Source organism: Monocercomonoides exilis (genome assembly GCF_001643675.1).
Source record: "Monocercomonoides exilis strain PA203 chromosome Unknown scaffold37-1059404, whole genome shotgun sequence".
Lineage (NCBI taxonomy): Eukaryota > Preaxostyla > Oxymonadida > Polymastigidae > Monocercomonoides > Monocercomonoides exilis.
In genome coordinates this window covers 492501-503242 of record NW_027150582.1, presented here as the reverse complement: position 1 = coordinate 503242, position 10742 = coordinate 492501, and the positions used below count along the sequence as shown (strand labels likewise).

At 32.4% G+C, this 10742-nt stretch overlaps 5 protein-coding genes across 5 annotated transcripts in view; 4 read left to right on the top strand and 1 right to left on the bottom strand.

Annotated features, from left to right (window-relative positions):
* Positions 1-1426: 1426 nt before the first annotated feature.
* On the top strand, positions 1427-3941 carry MONOS_16474 (uncharacterized protein; the record flags this gene model as incomplete). Its single annotated transcript, XM_067869382.1, has 3 exons — positions 1427-1429; positions 1522-1600; positions 1681-3941. 3 exons carry the CDS (start codon positions 1427-1429, stop codon positions 3939-3941), a joined length of 2343 nt encoding a protein of 780 aa, XP_067723424.1.
* Positions 3942-4968: 1027 nt separating this feature from the next.
* Positions 4969-5280, top strand: MONOS_16475 (uncharacterized protein; the record flags this gene model as incomplete). Its single annotated transcript, XM_067869383.1, has 1 exon — positions 4969-5280. One exon carries the CDS (start codon positions 4969-4971, stop codon positions 5278-5280), a length of 312 nt encoding a protein of 103 aa, XP_067723423.1.
* A 193-nt stretch (positions 5281-5473) lies between these two features.
* On the top strand, positions 5474-7189 carry MONOS_16235 (uncharacterized protein). The gene has a single exon (XM_067869147.1). It carries the CDS (start codon positions 5564-5566, stop codon positions 7151-7153), a length of 1590 nt encoding a protein of 529 aa, XP_067723422.1. The 5' UTR covers positions 5474-5563; the 3' UTR covers positions 7154-7189.
* A 672-nt stretch (positions 7190-7861) lies between these two features.
* MONOS_16236 (cofilin/ADF) lies at positions 7862-8673 on the bottom strand. The gene is made up of 2 exons (XM_067869148.1): positions 8493-8673; positions 7862-8426 (listed from the first exon to the last, which is right to left on the bottom strand). Exons 1-2 carry the CDS (start codon positions 8640-8642, stop codon positions 8172-8174), a joined length of 405 nt encoding a protein of 134 aa, XP_067723421.1. The 5' UTR covers positions 8643-8673; the 3' UTR covers positions 7862-8171.
* A 1162-nt stretch (positions 8674-9835) lies between these two features.
* Positions 9836-10742, top strand: part of MONOS_16237 (putative chromatin associated protein KTI12) — a 3573-nt gene continuing 2666 nt past the window's right edge. The window contains exons 1-2 of the mRNA XM_067869149.1: positions 9836-10019; positions 10136-10742. The exon at positions 10136-10742 is cut by the window's right edge and continues 365 nt beyond it. Coding sequence (XP_067723420.1) covers positions 9872-10019; positions 10136-10742 — 755 coding nt within the window. The 5' untranslated portion in view covers positions 9836-9871. The remainder of the gene's footprint in view (positions 10020-10135) is intronic.

The window sequence follows — 10742 nt, the reverse complement described above, 5'->3', positions numbered from 1 at the left end:
ATAATTGATGCTTTCCTGGTTTATTTCCACAGAAGTGAGAATTTTTTAATATCAATAAAGAATTATAATAATTTTTTTAACTTCTTTCTGATTTCAACAACAAATGATACAACAATTCATAAATTATCTTTTATACAAATTAATAAATTGATCCCATCGTTTTATTTTTTGTTCCATTCAGTGAGAAAGCATTTTCTTTCGTGAATGAAAAATTTTGTTACGATATAATATTTGAATTTTTTGTAAAAACTCAGTTATTACGAAAATACAGTTTTATACCGAGAAAGGTTGTTTTTTTTTTTTTTTTTTTTTTTTTTTTTTTGACGTGCTAAAAATAATGCGAATAAAGAATAATTCACTCACTAAATTTCATTGGCTTCTCAAAAAGTGTGCTTCTTTCCGAAAAATATCTTATTTTAGAATTTTTCTTTTTGATCATGTTTCAGTTCCCACACATAAAAATTCACTGGAATGATAATTAGAGCAATGTGATTGAGTTGTTTTTTTTGTTGTGAAATTTTGTGACTGAAAACAGAAACTTGATCAATAAAAAAGATGTTTAATTTTTTTGGGGAAAAAAAAACAAAACAAATGTTATTCACTTTTAATCAAAACAAGTTTTTCACATGATGTGGGTGATTATTAATGATATCATAACTTTTTTCGTGGTGTTGATTGTTTTGAAGATTATTTGTCTTAAAATAGTTATTTAACAATAGCTTGTTAAATGCATCAAAATATTTTTCTAAATACAATGAATGAGATGAACTCAAAACAAAACAATTGGTAATTTTTGTTGGAACTTTTCATTGTTAAAAAGAAAAGATTTATAGTTTTTTTTTTTTGAAGATAATTGTGACAGAAATTTCGTAATTTCAAAAATGACCACCAACATTGATACAATTTTTTATGATAAATTGTTTTGGATTCATGATAATTTATTGTTGATTGCGTATTCGATTAGTCAACCGAATAATTAATACTAGTATCAATAAATCCTTTGTTAAAAAAATATACAAAAACTTCAAAAATATTTTTAATCGATATAATAATAAAATCAATCGAAATGAAAAAAACATACTCCAAACTGTTAAGGCAAACGGTGAAATTTTCAAAAATAATAATGCACCACTGATTGCTATTGAATAAGATTTTGGACAAGATATTTGAAGGATAAATGAAAGAAACATACAATTTTCATATATTCTAAATAGATAGAACTTGAAACAATATTTTCACTCACATGTTTGTTAAAATATGAACGCATAAATAAATATTTCATTTTCGATATTGTTCTTTCTTTAATATCAAAATTTAATTATGGGCGTATGATTCAAAAAAAGTGTGAAAACTTTAAAAAATTGAAGTTATTTAAAAAGATTCGAGAAGATTTTCTTCACACAACATTTTTTTGATAAGCCAATTGATGGTATAATTCTTCTTTTCAAAATTTAGCAATATTAAAGCGTTTTCATAAAAAATGCGATTTTTTTTTGTTGAAATTTTCTTTGTGCGATATAGTCTTTTTTGCCAAAAAAAAGTTATGTTAATGAAAAGTCTTTGGAATCCGCATACGCTGTTCCTATATTAGAACCAGAGAGTTTACATTTATTATTAAAAATTCAATCTTCAGTTGATATTATTTGAACGTTAAATTTTTGTATTTATATTTTCATGTAGGAGAAATACAACCACCACCACTTGATGCATTTCAGTTGCTTTCAACATACGCACATATCAAAAACATGCAAATAATGGGAGATGATTGTGATTCTTCAATTGTGCATGAAGCTGTGCTCCATCAACAAAAAGTTACAGATCCGAGTTTTCTTCCGCAAAAATTGCAGGAAAAGAGGGGTACTGTTTTTTTTGACTCGCCAAAATCGAATGGTGGCACATTAAAGATGTCCAAAAAGCGTTGTTTTGAAAAAAGGGAAAGAGCATTTCCACCAGATGTTGATGATTTGTCAACTCCTCGTGAGCCTGTCTATTATGCGCGAGCAGAAGGCTCTTCTTGTTCTTCATCGTCAAAAGTCCGCACACGTTCGCAAACAAGCCGTTCAATGCAATCTCATTCTCCAAATGAATCATTCAGCAAGAAGAGGGATAAAGGAGCAAAAGAGAGGGAAAACAGCAAAACACCGCGAGACGAGAGGAAGGACATGAGGACGTCGCACACGGCGCCGCTTCCGGAGGACGCAGACGGAGTGATGGCAGTTATTGCCTCCATCGACCCGGCACTTGCACTTTCGCCGTATTCATTGGAAACTTCAGTGAGAGAAAAAAAGGAGAAGAAAAAAGAGAGAAGAGAGAAGGGAGTGAAGGGAGAGAAAGAAGAGAAAGAAAAAGAGAAAGAAAAAGAGAAAGAAAAAGAGAAAGAAAAAGAGAAAGAAAAAGAGAAAGAAAGAGAAATGAAGAGGCAAGAAAAAGAAAAGGAAAAAAAAGAAGAAAAAGAAGAAGGAGAAGAAGGATTCGAAGAAGATAAAGGAGAAAATAAAAAAGAAGAACAAAGAGAAGAAATTTCAGAAAGCAATGAAGAAATAGAAGATGCAAATCGACAGGAAAAAGAAAGAATGAAAGGAAGTTCAGAAAGAAGCGATGAAAATGATAAGTCAATAAAATCTGAGGAAAAAATGAAACATTCTGAAAAATGCGCTTGGGAAGAAGAAGAGGAAGAAAAAGAAAAAGAAAAAGAAAAAGAAAAAGAAAAAGAAAAAGAAAAAGAAAAAGAAAAAGAAAAAGAAAAAGAAAAAGAAAAAGAAAAAGAAAAAGAAAAAGAAAAAGAAAAAGAAAAAGAAAAAGAAAAAGAAAAAGAAAAAGAAAAAGAAAAAGAAAAAGAAAAAGAAAAAGAAAAAGAAAAAGAAAAAGAAGGAGAAGGAGAAGAAAAAGAAGAAGGAGAAGGAGAAGGAGAAGGAGAAGAAGAGAAAGAACAAAGAAAAGGTGAAGGAGAAGATTACGATTATGATATAGAAACTAAAAGAATACAAAATAAAAAGCTTGTAGTGAAAAAGAGAGATAAAGAGAAAGAAAATGCATCAAATTCTTCTTCTTCAGAAAATGGACACAAAAAATCAACATTAAACTCTTCTTCTTCTTTCTCTTCTTCTTCTTCTTCTTCAACCCACATTCGTAACAGCCCAATAAAATCTTCCAATCATTCTTCTTCTTCCTCTTCCTCTTCTTCTTCTTCTTCCTCTTCTTCTTCTTCCTTTTCCTCTTCTTCCTCTTCTCACAAACCATTTCTTTCACAATCTTCTCCACATAAATCCATCGTCCCTCCAAAATCCATCGTTCCCGCACTTTTTTCTCCGTTTTTGCGAATTTCTCCGAAATCTTCTTCTTCTTCAAAATTTTCTCCGAAAAAAGAATTAATTTCGACATCTTCTCGTCCTGCTACTGTTGCTGCTGGCAGAACAGGAAGATATCAGAGAGAAGGGAATTATTCGAATTGTGCTTCTTCTTCTTCTCATCCTTCTTCTTCTAGTTATCCTTCTTCTTCTATTTCATCATCACCATCTTCTTCTTCTTCTTTCACTTCTCGTTCATATCTCCCCACCAATCGTCATCCTCCTTTTTCTGCCTCTTCTGCTTCTTCTTCACTGCAAACCCCAAAAACATCACGTGCTTCTTCTTCTTCTTCTTCTTCTTCTTCTTCTTCTTCTTCTTCTTCTTCTTCTTCTTCTTCTTCTCTTCTTCCTCTTCTTCTTCTCATCCTTTTTCTTCTCGTTCTTCTTCTTCCTCCTCTTCTTCTCGTTATTCCCCTTCTTCTTCTTCTTCCTCTTCCTCCTCCTCTTCTTCTTCTCGTTATTCTTCTTCTTCTTCTTCTCGCCCATCAACTTCTCTTGCTCTTTCTTCCCCTTATTCTCATATTAACAGCAATTTCGCGTTCCAAAGGCAAGCAAATGAGAGAAAAGGAAGAATTAAACAGAAAAATGGAGTAAATCGCAATCAAACTGAAAGGAGTTATTATTTTAATTATGGTAAAAATGATAATAGCAATAGAAATAATAAAAATGATGATGATGGTTACAATTATTATTTAAATGATTCGAAAAGAAGAGAAGAAAAAGAAAAAGGAGAAAGAAAAGAGAAAGAAAATAAACATGAAGTTTCGTGCTTTACAAGGCCAGAATTGGCATCTAGTTCGAGAAGATCGCAGTCGGCGATGAGTTATTCAGCAAGAAGCATGAGATCAAATGCCACAATGAGGAGTCGAAGGAAAGAAGAAGAGGAAGAAGAAGATAGATGTGTGATATTAAATATGGAAAATAAGAAAAGAAAGAAAATTTTCTTTATTTATCGATTTTTTTTTTTTTTTTGTTAGAAATAAATATTTTCTTTTCTTTTCTTTTTCAATATTGAATCAATTTTTTTTATAAATTTATTTTCTCATTTTCCACTTCCTTTCTACTCTTTCTCTTTCTCATTCTCTTTTTCTCTTTTTCTTTTTCTTTTTCTTTCTCTTTCTCTTTCTCTTTCTCTTTCTCTTTCTCTCTCTCTCTCTCTCTCTCTCTCTCTTTCTTTCTTTCTTTCTTTCTTTCTTTCTTTCTTTCTCTCAGCCTGGCGTGATGCTGTGCGTGTGGATGTGTGGAGCAGAGCCCTCGAACGCATTTTGACTCGTCTAGAAAGAGAAGAGAAGGAAACTGTTGCGATGGAAGAGAGGAAAAAGAAAGGAATTGAAGAAGCAAAAAGGGAAAAAATTGAGAAAAAATTGATTTTGGATGCAAAATTATCAGAAGAAGAAGAACAAAAAAAGAAGGAAAGAAGAAAAACAGCAACAGAAATAAGAAGAGAAGCTAGCAGAAATCGAGTTTTGTGTGTGAGGGAGAGGCAAATGAAAGAAGAAGAGGAGAAGAAAAGGGAAGAAGAAGAGAAAGAGAAAGAAGAAGAGAGGAGAAAAGAAGAGAGGAAGAAGAAAATTGAGATGGAAAGGAAGAAGAGAGAGAAAGCGGAGAAAGCAGAAAGAGAATGGAGAGAGAAAGAGAGAGAAAAGTTGATGCAATGGGAGAAGGAGAAGGAAGAGAAGAGGAGGAAGGAGAAGGAGAAAGAGGAGAAAGAAGAGAAGAAGAGGAAAGCGGAAATGAAGAAGAGGAAGGAAGAAGTGGAGGAGAAGCAAAGAGAAAGAGAAAGAAGGAAAGAAGAGGAAAAAAAGAGAGAAGAAGAAGAAGCGAAGAGGAAGGCGATGAAGGAGAAGGAGAAGATGATGAAGCAAAAACAACAATTAGAAAAGGAAAGGAAAGAGAAAGAAGAGAAAGAAGAGAGAGAAAGAAAGGCATATGAAGAAAGAATGAGAAAGAAAGAGGAGAAAGAAAGAGAAGAAATGGAAAGAAGAAGAGAAAAAGAAAGAAAAGAATTAGAAAAATACAAAAAAAGAAGAAGAGAAGAAGAAGAAGAAGAGAGGAAGAAGAAGGAAGAGAAGTTTAGGAAAAGGGAAGAAGAAGAAGATGAGGGAGAAGAGGGAGAGGGAGAAGAGGGAGAAGAATTGAATCAAAGTGATTTAAATGAAAAAACAAGAACATTGAAGCAAACAAGAAGAGGAAAGAAGAAGAAGAAGAAGAAGCAAATGAAGGAAAAGAAAATGGAAGGAAAAGGAAAAGAGGAAGAAGAAGAAGAAGTTGGAAAATGGATAACTGATTTTAGAGAAAAAGAAGAAGCTAATGAAAGAGAAAAAGAAGAGGAAGAAGAAGAAAGAAAGAAAGATAAAAGAGAAGAAAGAAAAGAAAAGAAAGAAGAGGTGGAAAAAGAGAAAGAGAAAGAGAAAGAAGTCGAAGAAGAAGAGAGAAAAGAAAAAATTGAAGAAAGAGAATTCAAATATGGAAACGATGAAGCAAACAAAGAAGAAGAGGAAGAAGAAGAAGAAGAAGATGTTGATTATTCCAAAGGGAAGAGAGAAGAAGGAGAAGGAGAGGAGGAGGAGAAAAAAGAAGAAGAGAAAATGGAAGAGAAAGAGGAGGAAAAAGAGGAGGAGAAAGAGAAGGAAGATAAAGAAGATAAAGAAGAGCAACAAAAAGAAGAAGAGAAAGCTAAGAAAGAAGAGGAAGAAAGAAAGAGGAAGGAAGAAGAGGAGAGAAAGAGAAAAGAGAAAGAAGAAGAAGAAAGAATAAAAAGAGAAGAAGAAGAGAAGAAGAAGGGAGAAGAGGAAGAAAAGAAAAGAAAAGAGGAAGAAGAAAGAAAGAAAAAAGAAAAAGAAAAAGAGAAGGAAAGGTTAAAAAAAGAAGAAGAAGAAGAAAAGCGAAAAAGAAAAGAGGAAGAGGAGGAAAAGAAGAGAAAGGAAGAAGAAGAGAGAAAGAAGAAAGAAGAAGAAGAAGAAAAAGAAAGAAAACGCAAGGAAGAGGAAGAGAGATTAAGAAAAGAAAAGGAAGAAAAGAAGAAGAAAGAAGAAGAAGAAGAAGAACGAATTAGAAAGGAGGAAGAAAAAGAAAAGGAACGAGAAAGAGAAAGAGAAAGAGAAAGAGAAAGAGAAAGAGAAAGAGTAAAACAAGAAGCAGAAAAAGAAGCAGAAAAGAAAAAAATTGAAGCAGAAAAAATTGAGAAGAAGAAGCAACTTTTGGAATTGTTGGAGAAAAAGAGAAGAGAAAGAGAGAAAGAAAAAGAGAAAGAAAGAGAGAAGGAAAAGGAGAAAGAGAAAGAAGAGAAGAAAGAAGATAAAAAAGAGGGGAAAGAGAAAGAAGAGAAAAAGAAAGAAGAGAAAGAAGAAAAAGAGAAAGAGAAAGAAAACCATCAAAAAGATGTGAAAGAAGACAAAAGCGATGCAAATGAGTCTAAACAGAAGAAATTGGAGAAGGAAGAGAAGAGAAGGAAGATAATGGCGATGTTGGAGCAGAAAAAGAGGGAGAATGCGGAAAGAATTGCAAAAGAACAGAGAGAGAAAGAGAATAAGTTGGATATTCCATCATATCAAGAAGAAGAAGAAGAAAAAGAAAAAGATGCGAAAAATGAGAGAAATGAAAAAAATAAAGAAAATGAACAAGGAAATAACAGAGAAAAAAACGAAATTGGAACGAAAATGAAGAAAGATGATGCAGAAGAGGAGGAGAAGAGGAGAAAAAAATGCAGAAAAGGAAGAAATTTTGAGAAAAAAGATTGCTCTTTTGAAGCAAAAAAGAGAGATGGAGAGAAAAGCGAAAATGGAGCAGGAAAGCAGCACAGTTAGCTGAATTTGACAATAAAGAAAGAAAATGAAAGAAAAGAAAAGAAAAAAGAAAAAGAAAAAAAGAAAATAATGATGATGATTATAATGAAGATTTTAAATATAATGAAGATAAAGGATATTTTATAAAGTTGGAGCATTTTTCCCTATTTAACAAAAAACTTAAGTTTTTTTTGAGTGTTAGAAAATTCGAATATCTGAAACCTTCCTTCAAAGAGCAGATTTTCAAAGAAAGAATTGCACTCAACAAAAAGAGGAAGTGAACAGGATATTAAATAAAAAATTAGCTATCGTCTTAATTAATTGAGAAGAGAGAGAGTGTGTGTGTGAGAGTGAGTGAGTGAGTGAGTGAGTGAGTGAGTGAGTGAGTGAGTGAGTGAGTGAGTGAGTGAGTGAGTGAGTGAGTGAGTGAGTGAGTGAGTGAGTGAGTGAGTTAGAGAGAGAGAGAGAGAGAGAGAGAGAGAGAGAGAGAGAGAGAGAGAGAGAGAGAGAGAGAGAGAGAGAGAGAGAGAGAGAGAGAGAGAGAGTGTGTGTGTGTGTGTGTGTGTGTGTGTATTACAAGATCCATTTCTATCAGCACTAAGATTTGGCTGTGAACCTTAGCCTATTACAATTCACTTCATTTCAAAGTCTTTACAATATTTTTTTTTTTGAATTATTAAAATTTTATATGCATGTATCCTAAATAAAAAGAAAGAAAAGAAGACATTTTGATGCATAAAATCTATTTAAATTTCCTGTTCAGCTCTGAGAATTCAGATCTACCTTATCAAGAAACAACGAAAAAATAAAAACGCAAAATCGAAAAATACTTTCAACAAAAATTTCAGTTTACAAACTAATGAACAAAAAAACATAAACACACATTCACATTTCAGTTGAAAATAAAACAAACTTTGATAGCCTAAATCAACTATCACCATTTTTAAAAACTTAGAATACAACAGAAAATTCGACTAAAACACTTAAAAAGCTTGAAAATCCTCAAGATTATAAAACATAAACATTCAACAAAAATAAATTAAATTCTTGTTGCCTTTTCAGTGAGATCATCAGAAGAAAATGATTCATCAACATCCATCTCAATTTGTATTCCATTAAGTGCAGATTTAACTTCGCCTTTTGCAGAAGCATATATCATCTTTTTTCTAATGCTTGTTCCTGTTGGTGTATATAATAATAGAAAGGTTTTTCCTCTTGGAGTACCATCAACAATAAATCCATGATGAATCAGAATGTACCTCGGCTCACTGTCCGGTAATTGCGATTTTAAATCCTAATTTAAAGAAATAAAAAAATGATCGTTTAAAGGAATATTTTCTTCTTATAAAATATGTCACACTGAAATTGATTTTCCTTTTTCTCCTTCAAAATCTTCAACCACATTTTTCTCATCTTCTATTTTCAGTACAAGGTAAATAAGTGTTCTTCCAAATTGAAAATGTTGAAATTTAGCAACTGTCTCAGATGGAATTACGACTCCGATTGGCATGTTAATGACTCACTTCAATTTAAAAAATGATAATTGATCTTTTCCCTATATTTTATTCAATTTTCAGAATTGAGTTTTTTCTTCATTCAAAAATGATGGTTCATCAAAAATATCCAAATACTTAATATCAGATTATTATAATTGATTTTTCCCTCGCATCATAATATTTGATATTTTTATTGCACTGTTAAATAAAAATCGGATTAAATTATTTTCTCTGATATTTAAAAAAATAATATGCACTTCAGTTAAAAAAGTGTAAAAAGAAATGATTTATCTTCTTGTTGAAGGCTCTTTGGGCAGCTAACCAAATGTTGATAAGTACTTGTTAAAAAATTCGAAGAAAGGAGATGAATGCTTCCAAAAGAAAAGGGAAAATGAAAAAGGCACAGAAAGTGTTGAGTGCAACTGGAGACTGAATAAATTGGACTGAAAACAATTTATTTTTCTTTTAAGCGATTTTATTGATGAATGAAAAGGAAATATTTATCAGTCGAGTTTGCCAAGATCGTTTCCTCCTCATGCAAATTGATAAGGTCACTCTCGAAATACGGAATGAAACAATCCCGTCACTATTTCGCATCGCTAACATTCAGCGCTTGCTCTTTTCATATGGAACATTGAAAGATGTGGAGCTTTTGTTTGCGGGAGGACATGTTTCTCTTGCTGTGAAACAACTGTGCATGATTGATTCTGCGGAGAACATAACGTGGGAAAGAACTGGAGCCATTGAAGATTTTGTACTACGTTTCTGCTCCACGAATCCTCAGTCCATTCAGAATTTGGTGATGGATGGCATTGAGACGTTTATTTCAATAAGAAAAAAACTAATGGAAATTTGTGAGGAGGAAGTGCTGTTGGATGTGGTATGGGCAACTGAACACAGATTAAATGATTGCTTCTCGCAACTTACAGAAAATCTGTGATTGATGTTTTCAACATTTGATATTATTAAAAGAACAAAATTTGATGCATTTTATCAATTATTCATGAAAGGCTCCATTTCTGCAAAATGCTCAAAATTTTTCTTAAACATTGTCAAAAAGAAACAAAAATATCTAAATTCATTAGAAAAACAAAACCCCATTCCTAAATTTATTTTTATCGCAGTAAAATAACAAACTTAAAAAAATGAAAAAAATTTTGTTTGAATATTGATTACTTTGGGATAAGATCACAATAATATTAAATAATCTTTTTCTCTTTCCGTCAAGGATTAGAAAAGAAATATGCCTCTTATTTTGATTTGCGGTCCACCGGCATCTGGGAAAACATCAGTTGCTACGGCTTTGTCAGAATATTTAAATGCAAAACAATATAAAGTTACTGTTGTGAACGAAGAAACGCTTGGACTTGACAAAACGGAATCATACAAAGGTGGGCTAAATAAATGCTTTATGTTTTTCAAATTTTTTTATGTGATTAATTCAATATATATTCTTATTTATTTTTTGTCTCGTTTTTATGCAAATCATTTTCTTTTACATATGAAGACAATTATGGAGAAATGAATTTACGCTCGTCACTAAAAACAGCTGTATATCAAGCTCTTTCAACGCCTGGAACAGCCTCACAAGCAGCAACACCTTCTAGCGCTTCTTTTGGTTCCGATGCTCCTTCCGAAAAGCCAAATGCTCAGACATCTCCAATTTGCATATGCGATTCATTGAACTACATTCGTGGTTTTCGTTATGAATTGTTTTGTATTGCAAGACAGTTTTTGACAACATTTTGCTTGGTGTATTGCACAGTCCCAATGGTAGAAGCATACAAATGGAACGACTCAGAGGAGCGTGAGCAGAGCAAATATTCACCTGAAATGTTTATTGACCTCACTTCTCGGTTTGAGGTTCCATCAGAAGATAATCATTGGGAGCGACCATTCTTCAAAGTTCAGCCAGCTCCTCAGGATGTGTACGACGAATACCAACTACTTGGGAGCACTAACAGGAGATACCAAAAATCAAGAAATATTAAGATCACGCACGCTAACAAGTGTAAAGAATGTGAAGACGAAAGTTGTAGAGATTTGGCAAAGTCTGAAAATGAAAAGCAAAATTATGAAAATCAAGAGGGAGATAAATTGCATTTCCGTGGAAA

What these genes read in the sequence shown, in the direction of transcription:
- MONOS_16235 (XM_067869147.1), top strand. Translation starts at nt 5,564, where the DNA reads ATGAAGGAAAAGAAAATGGAAGGAAAAGGAAAAGAGGAAGAAGAAGAA.
- MONOS_16236 (XM_067869148.1), bottom strand. Translation starts at nt 8,642, where the DNA reads ATGCCAATCGGAGTCGTAATTCCATCTGAGACAGTTGCTAAATTTCAA. An exon ending in AAAAAGGAAAATCAATTTCA is followed by an intron (nt 8,427 to 8,492) that starts GTGTGACATATT and finishes TCTTTAAATTAG; the next exon opens with GATTTAAAATCGCAATTACC.